A 9,046-nucleotide genomic window follows, 5' to 3' on the forward strand; every position below is an offset into this window, starting at 1 on the left:
TCCACGAGCGAAGACGACAAAGAAGAAAGTGTCTAACAACGATCTGGTTTCCGGATTTCGTAAACAGTAATCGTAGTGCTTTGAACAAAAACAACAGCAACAACAACAACAAACAAACAAAAACAACAAAATAACTCAACAAAGATACGGGGGTTCTGAAACCGGCACATCTCGTCAATGCCATGCAATATGCTGCATGCTCGGTCCACTGAAAGATACAGTATTACAAAATCAATGGATCACTGAGTGTCAGATTCACTGCTTTGTAGAAATTCGATCTGACGTTCGACCGACTTCCATGCAGAAACTGAGACTTGACATTTGAAACTGATATTAATCATGGCAATTATTGACGACACGCGACTGCATACTCGAGATCGAGAGAGAGAGAGAGAGAGAGAGAGAGAGAGAGAGAGAGAGAGAGAGAGAGAGAGAGAGAGAGAGAGAGAGAGAGAGAGAGAGAGAGAGAGAGAGAGAGTTTGTTTGTTTGCTTAACGCCCAGCCGACCACGAAGGGCCATATCAGGGCAGTAGAGAGAGAGAGAGAGAGAGAGAGAGAGAGAGAGAGAGAGAGAGAGAGAGAGAGAGAGAGAGAGAGAGAGAGAGAGAGAGAGAGAGAGAGAGAGAGAGAGAGAGAGAGAGAGAGAGAGAGAGAGAGAGAGAGAGAGAGCGAGAGAGAGAGAGAGAGTGAGAGAGAGAGTGAGAGAGAGAGTGAACTGGAACTCGAACTCTTTTTTACCGAGGGATGATAGCATTAGGTCCATATGGTCCTTTCTTACAGCTAGTTAGTTAGTTAGAGTTAGTTAGTTAACTGTTGCTTTTAGGGTCCAGCGGACCGTTTAGGCCAAATCAGGACCCCTTACAGCTAGTCCCTACTATAATACACACATGAAACGAAGAACAAGTATGAAGAATATGTGACAGGGGAGGGTACCGCTCCTTTCACAGCAGACTCTGCACCCGAGTTGTTGGCCTTTAAGTCAACACCGGTGGATTGTGGAATTCCGTTTGTGATGGGGTCTGGTGGTTTCCGATTGTCTGTATGTTCATGGAAACCTTCGGGTTTGCATAACACTTTTTATAGGGCTAAGAAATTAGCCCTAACATTTTCAATCCTGTTTGATTGCACTTCGCCTCCCGAGGTGATCGTAGTGTTACGGCACTCGGTTACAAATTTTTTAAAAATCAAATAAAACACAATCATGTAGAGAAAAGTATAACAAACATTAGTGTGCTTGTGGAAGCATACTATACACTTTCTCTTTTACGCACCCTCACACACACTCGCACAAATTGTACACCGACTTAGTCGTTAGAGAGGTGCTATCGGAGCTGTCTTTTAAAAGAAGATAATGACAGACATGACCTAATATTTACAGGTAGTGAATTCCAAAGGAACGCACCAGAATAAGAAAAACTAGTTTTAAACAAATCGATGCGGGGCCTTGGCAAGGCAAGGTTATTTTGAGTGTTTGAATAATATGACGGAGATGATTTGAATAGTTGTATAAGATATGTTGGGGCGTCCTTATAGACGACTTTATACATAAATGAACATTTATTATACAAAAGCTGCTTCTTTAAGCTTAACATCCCAATCAATATGGGGTTTTATGTGGGCATTGTAGAATAGTTTTCTTGTGTCTAAATTAATAATGCTTTGTAACTTTGACAAAAGAAACAGGTTTTTAGCAATTTGTTTACAGATTCCATTGATGTGGGTCTGCCATTTGAGATTATTATCAACAATAAGTCCCAGTAAACGGTGCTCAGCTACTTGCTCAATGGAGTGCTCATTTAGGGACAGACTCAGAGTCATTTTCTGAAAGTTGATGTTTTTGGCGAGTGCTGATTATCATAGACTTTGTTTGAACTGGATTAATAAGCATACGATTTGCAGAACACCACTCGGAAATTTGTCTTGAATTTGTGCAGGGCTTTTCCCTGTTGCATGTAAGGTAGTATCATCTGCTAACATATGACACTAAACAGATTCAGAATGTAGGTACAGGGGCAAATCATTTATATACATACAAAATAATACAGGTCCTAAACCAGACCCCTGTGGCACTCCACATTTCACAATGCCCTGAGAAGAGTACGTATCGTGTACGTATACAGATTGAACCCTCTCTCTAAGATAAGAGTAAACAAAAGCGACAGTAATAGAACTTTTGAAATAACATTTTAATTTCTTTGGAAGGATCTCATGATCCACGAGGTCAAAAGCTTTTTTTAGGTCCAAGAAAACATCCCCAGAAATGTCTAACCTATTAATGGATGAGTACCATGAATCAGTTAATCTGGCAAGGGCAGTATTACATGAATGTTGAGAGCGAAAACCAGACTGAAGTTGATGCAAAAGGTTGTGGTCCTCCAAATAAGTAACCAGATGTTTCTGAACATGCCTTTCAAGAGGCTTAGATAATACAGATAACAAAGATATAGTTCTAAAATCATTTAAGTCTTGAGAACCTTTTTTCTTTGGCAAAGGTATGACTTTTGCTTTTTAAAATTCTTTTGGAAAAAAATTATGTTGAATACATAATTATAAACATAAGTCAGCGACTCTACTATATAAGGAGTAGATAATTTTACTAATTTATTACTTATTTCATCAAGTCCGGAAGATTTTTTTTTCTAACCGTGCTATGTACTGACCAACTTCATGGATGGCCATTATCGGAATAAAAAACACATCCGTATTTCTTAATTTTTCATCACAGAAGATCCGCAAGCGTTTACAACAAGATTGCGGTGATTCTGTACCTGGAGATTTTGAGTGAGAATCTACCAGTGATTCAGCAACAGACAAAAAATAATCGTTAAAATAGTTGGCCTTTATATTTTGCGGAATACTACTATTTTTTTAGGAGTTGCCTTTTAAAAACGTGTTCAGGGCGCGCCAGACTTTTGAAACGTCTTTCCTGTAATTACCGACAAGTTTATTCAAATATAATCGTTTCGCGTTTCTCACAAGATTCTTTACTCTGTTACGCGCTTTTTTATAATCTTCAAATAATTTGTTTGTCTTTAACTGGTCGCGAAAGCACAGTTACAGTTATACAAAGTGACACGCACAATGCTATGCTAATATATTATTTCTGTCCCCAGAACTAAAGTTTATATGGGACATAACGTGGTTACATGTTAAGGTGTGACACGCGCTATTACACACTAGCGTGTGAAGATGGGTCACTGTAGCTACATTGTTGCCTGCGGCCCTGGCCACTGACTGGAGAATGGGGGTGGCGCCTGTCGCACAAAGGGGCTGAAGGCACTGTACATAGACGGGTGGAGCAGATGAGGGGGATAATGGAAATTGGTGGAAGTGGTTGTGGGGTCCAGGCGGCGCGTCAAAATACCCATTGGGGTCAAGAACTGGGAAGGGATGAAACCACCTGTGCTGTGGCGGCTTGGTACCACCTGGGGCCAGCGCTGTGGCCTCAGTTGACCTGGGCGGTTGACCTGGGCGGGTGGCTGGGCTGCCCCGTTACGTGGTCAGTGGTGCTGGGAGTTGGCTGTGCTGGTCCGGTATATATACTGGTGCTGGGGGCGATGGCTGTGCTGGTCCGGTACATACTGGTGCTGGGGGCGATGGCAGGGCTGCACTCCGTTTCGTACTGCTGTTGAGGGCTATGCAGCGTCACGGCGTCCTGTGGAGGCTGCTGTGACATTGGTGGGGGCGGTGGGTTTGGGATTGGATTGGATTGGATAAGATTTACAGTCCAGTGAGGTTACCCTCATGGAAATTCGGGCTGCTTTCTCCCCGGGGAAAGCGAGCTGCCATACATACGGCGCTACCCATATTTTTTTTCCTGCATGCGTGTATTCATGTTTCCTGAGACTTAATGCCGTGTGAGATGGAATTTTTGGGTGTTGCGACCTTGGTGACAAGGGCTGCTGAGTGGGCTGGGCGAAGTTTGAGGACTGGACATGCGTTGTCCCTTCACAGCAGCAGCATATGATGCCACGGGGTTCTGCTGACGCTCCCACAATGCAGACTTCACTTCGCGCAAGAACAGTGACAGTCCTTGGGGTGAGTAATGAACACTGTCTGCAAGTATTTGGCTGTCGAGGCATCCGTTTTCGTCAACCTTCCAGATCAACTGAAGAGACAGGAAGGTCACTTGTTCAGTGTTGCACAGAGCCTTCAGTCTGCTGTTAAAGTCCTTTATTTTCCGTGTCGTTTTGTTGTGTCGTTGTGGGGGTATGGCTGCGACATAGACTGACAGAGAGAGAGAGAGAGAGAGAGAGAGAGAGAGAGAGAGAGAGAGAGAGAGAGAGAGAGAGAGAGAGAGAGAGAGAGAGAGAGAGAGACGAAAGTTGCTTGGTCATCTTGACACCCCCCCCCGGCCCCCCCCCCCCCCCCCCAATATAACAATAAAACAACCTACGAGGTCACCGTGAACGCCAGCCAAACTTCGGCGTTCCAAATAAGGACTGGGCAAAATGTCAAACCCTTAAAACTCGGTCAGCCGTGACGGCCTAACCAACGCGGTGGCCGTTCTGTTCAGTTCGACCCGACACAAACGCCCCTAACTGATGCAAAGCACAGGCCGACAAAACACCAAGTGCGCAGTCAACATTATTTTTCTTCTCCGTGTAGTAAACAAAATGAGACATACAGTGACGTCGCAACGTTGAATCGTTGGCAGAATGTATCATGCATATATTCAGTGGTAGGCCTACACTAACTCCGAGCAGCAGTAAACCATAAGTTTGTGTTCATGCGAGGTCAGCCTGTCGAGTGTCTTCCGATCTGCCGGCGCTCAGCGGAGACAGCTCGAGTGTTTCGTAAATACGTACTCCGACAGTGCACATTTCCCTGGTGTTTCACTCTGATCGCTTGGTTTAAACAGTGTTTCTTCTTCTTCTTCTTCTTCTTCTTCTTCTTCTTCTTCTTCTTCTTCTTCTTCTTCTTTTTCTTCTTCGTTCATGGGCTTAGTCTCCCACGTCCACTCATGTTTTTAGCACGAGTGGAATTTTACGTGTATGACCGTTTTTATCCCGCCATTCTGGCAGCATACGCCGATTTCGGGGGGTGCATGCTGGGTATTTTCGTGTTTCTAAACTCCACCGAACTCTGACATGGATTACAGGATCTTTTCCGTGCGCACTAGGTCTTGTGCTTGCGTGTACACACGAAGGGGGTTGAGAGACCCTCGTGAGATAATAATCGTTCAAATCACAAGCGTGTATATCATGTAAATGAGGTCATGTCAAGCAAGTCTGGCAGGGACCTGTTTTTCCACTGCTTATGATGCCAAAGTCACCGAGACAAACGTCATTAATAAAAAAAAATTGCGCTCGCTAATTACCCTCGATGAATTTTTAGAACTAACACGTCACGCCACACGGCTTTCAGAGTGACGTTTCTTTACTTTGACCTAATAGATTGCACGAGGCTTTAGAAGAGATCGAGGTTCCAAAACAAGCGTCTTCAAGTTAGCTGCCTCGACTGCAGGACATTCGCAGTCAAATACACGTAAGTACAGTATGTAGGGTAAACAGAATACTACATGGCTTGCTGTGTCGTACCAGATTTACACTCGTTGCTTTTTCAAATAGTGAACAGCTCGCTTTCACTCGCAGTTCAATATCTAAAAAACAACCTGGTGTAAATCTGGTACGACACAGCAAGCCATGTAGTATTCTCTATTTACTTCTTCTTGCAAGACTGAGGCAGAGGGACATTTTCTGAACATGATGTACAGCTGTTCCACAGTCTTACTGTATTAGCTATCAAAGATAAAAGCAAGGAAGAAGAAAACGAAGAAGAAGAAGAAACAGGAAAAGAATTTAACAAAACATTAAAAAAATGCACAGTAAAGATCACGCATACCATGTTAAATAATAATAATAATAAGCGCTTAAGTCCAGGGTTTAACCTTGGTCAGAACGCTTTACAATTTTCGGGAAATATACACACACACACACAAATATAAATCTTTACGGTGGGGTTGTAAAATAATGGTGATTCACTGATAAAGAAATTTGAGTGTACATTAGATTTGAAGCGCGCAAGCGCTGGAGAAGAAGACCCCCCTACCCCACCCCCTTCATTAAACAGCATACACCTATAACCGTTTTTACCCCTACATGCACAAAAAAAAATTAAAATATTTAGTCAAAACTTGACTAAATATAAAAAAGAAGAAAATACAATAAAATAATAATTAAAAAAATTACCAAACTAGACATTAAAAAACCCACACCAACCAACCAACCAACCAAAAAAAACCACCAAAAACAACAACAAACAAACAATCAACAAACAAACACAATTCTTTATTTTAAAATCCATCCCCTCCTTACCTGGCCCAAGCAAGCACGACAACCAAACATCCACTCACAAATAAAACAAAATGCACGCACACACGTCTGCTATTGTAGTGATAGTTGTGTGGAAATGTTGTTAAAACTGCTCATAGATCGCATCACCCGTCTTAGTTGGTGTGTATTTATTTTGTTCATTTGCAAATTGTTTTGAACAAGCCATCACACAAACGGTCGGACCACAACTTTAAATTCGACCGCATCGGAAATTCTATCCATTTTGCTTGTCTGAAGGTTGAAAAGAACTCACCGATACCAGGACAGCACAATAATACGAATTTTTTCGCTTATAAAAGCTTCACCAGGAAACAGACAAAATCAAAGGACAACAAAAAGCGAATGCAACACTGACGACCCGAACAAGGACAAGATGTAATGTGTCTACCTATTCCCAATGATTCCTACTTGTTTTTGTATTCCTAATGCAATCACGAGCGGTCCGATCCGACGAACCAACCCTTTTCATGATACAGTGTCTTGCCGTTAGGCCACAAACGTTTGAGGGCCATGCGCCAGCCGCCTCTCGACCGAAGTCGATACCTTTGGCAGACGTCGCGACGTCACTGTGACGTCACAGGCTAGACATTGTGTAATGAATGCAGCGCAGTCTCCTAACATCGGCAAACTTCGTCGGTTTTCTCCCTTGTGCCATCCTGCGTCAGTCGCACCGGTCGCCGGTTTACAGACATATTTTAAAAGAACAACATTTGACCCTTATGCTAAAACCGAAGAGGAGAGTTATGCCACGAAATATGTGGAAAGGGTAAAAGAAAAGTTTATGGCAGTTCAAGCCCAGAGCGCCTGACATGCACGCATAGAGCACACGTGTGTCAGGGGGAGGAACTTACAATTGCCATTCTATCGCGAGGTCTTGTTTTCTGATTCAACGCATACGACCCGCTACCTCTGATATATTATAGCACAAACAACCAGATACAATGGCCATGACAGAATTGAATAACTTACGGGTGTTTTTTCTTCAAATTATTTTGAAACTCTGCAACGTGTGCTATTCTTAAACCGCAGTCGATTGTTGTTGCCGAGGGTGGCGTTTGCTTCGTGGAACAGCCAGATATGTGTGCAGTGGGCCTTGGGAGGCCAGACAGGTTTGCGCGAGCAAGCTGTGCTTGCATTGAGCGAGAAGCGGCATAGCCGCAGCAGACGATCTTCTCCTGTATGTGCACGAGCGGCTTTTTCTCGCTCGTAGTTGTAGTCTGCGAACGACTGGAGTCAGATGGATGACTCCGTTTTATCAGTCAACCCCCATTTGCAGAGGGTGTTGAAAACTTATCAAAACGCAGCAGTTCGAAGTTTGAGTGGTCCGACAGGTTTACCGATCGACCTGTCTCGATTGAGTCCGGCCGCTTTGGAGGAGTACCGAAAGGCTATGGATACTCTGAAGAAGTCCCCAACGGAAAAAGGACTTCACTTGGAACCTTACGTAGCCTTGCCAGGACACTTTCCCGTGTTTACACCAGTGGATACCACAACTAGCGAGCAGTCGGACACTACTTTGGAAAACGAAACGATTGCCTGTTTCATCGTTGGGGGCGAAAAGAGGCTGTGCTTGCCCCAAATTCTGAACACCGTTCTCCGGGACTTTACCTTGCAGGAGATCAACGCTGTTTGCGACGACTTGCACATTTTCTGCACAAGATGCAACGCCGCGCAATTGGTGACATTGAAGATGTCGGGCATTTTGCCCCCTAGAGCGGCGAGTTGTGGTCTCATCACCAAAACCGATGCAGAGCGCTTGTGCAGTGCTCTTGTTCATGGCACTCCGGAGAAAAGTCAGAATCCCCCATCTGTGCACTGTATTCGTGTGTACCACAACTGCTTTGGGAAGGGGGACGGACATTTCAATCCAGATTTGTACGGCAGTCCTGATTCCAAGTGCATTCAGTGTGCCGAATGTCAGGGTTTGTTTGCACCGACAAAGTTCATCAGTCATTCGCATAAGGCGCCGGAAAATCGGACATGTCATTGGGGATTCGACTCGGAACGGTGGAGAGATTACTTACTTGTGAAGGATAAGAAGTTTCAGGATGCCTTGGAGAACATCAAGTCACGATATGATCCCAAGCACAAGCACAAACGGAGACAGGTAAGCAGCAAATGAATCAAAATCTGTTGATACTGTTAACAAAAACTGTTGATACTGTTAACAAAATCTGTTGATACTGTTAACAAAATCTGTTGATACTGTTAACAAAAACTAAAAGGTGTAGTCTACACCAACTTATAGGCCTAGTCATACTCAAAATGCTCCATGATTGCACATTGTCTAAATGCAAAAGTACATGTGTGCCTGTTTGAGTGACAAACTTGCGAGCTTGAAAGGTGCAATACAGAACTGCCATGCTTCAAAATGAGAAAAAGGGAGGGCTTCGTAATGGTATTGTTTCAACACAGTACCTACAAATTCTCTTTAATCTGTCTCTTGAGAAACATGCCTCGCATTGCTTATACGGTTAATATGTTGGTATAAGCACCAAGACCGACTCGTGCGGGATAACCCGCAATCACATTTCCGCATTCATGCATAGATTTGTTGTTGAAGTGTAAACTAGGTGTACACTACATTGGGGTGTGCACGTTAAAGATCCCACGATTGACAAAAGGGTCTTTCCTGGCAAAATTGTATAGGCATAGATAAAAATGTCCACCAAAATACCCGTGTGACTTGGAATAACAGGCCGTGAAAAGTA

General features: G+C 43.7%; 1 protein-coding gene across 1 annotated transcript; it reads left to right on the forward strand.

The window, feature by feature from the left end:
* The first annotated feature begins 6,961 nt into the window (after positions 1 to 6,961).
* LOC138955648 (ski oncogene-like) lies at positions 6,962 to 8,457 on the forward strand. The gene has a single exon (XM_070327214.1). It carries the CDS (start codon positions 7,573 to 7,575, stop codon positions 8,455 to 8,457), a length of 885 nt encoding a protein of 294 aa, XP_070183315.1. The 5' UTR covers positions 6,962 to 7,572.
* The last annotated feature ends 589 nt before the right edge of the window (positions 8,458 to 9,046 follow it).

This window comes from Littorina saxatilis, unplaced genomic scaffold, assembly GCF_037325665.1.
Source record: "Littorina saxatilis isolate snail1 unplaced genomic scaffold, US_GU_Lsax_2.0 scaffold_1148, whole genome shotgun sequence".
Lineage (NCBI taxonomy): Eukaryota > Metazoa > Mollusca > Gastropoda > Littorinimorpha > Littorinidae > Littorina > Littorina saxatilis.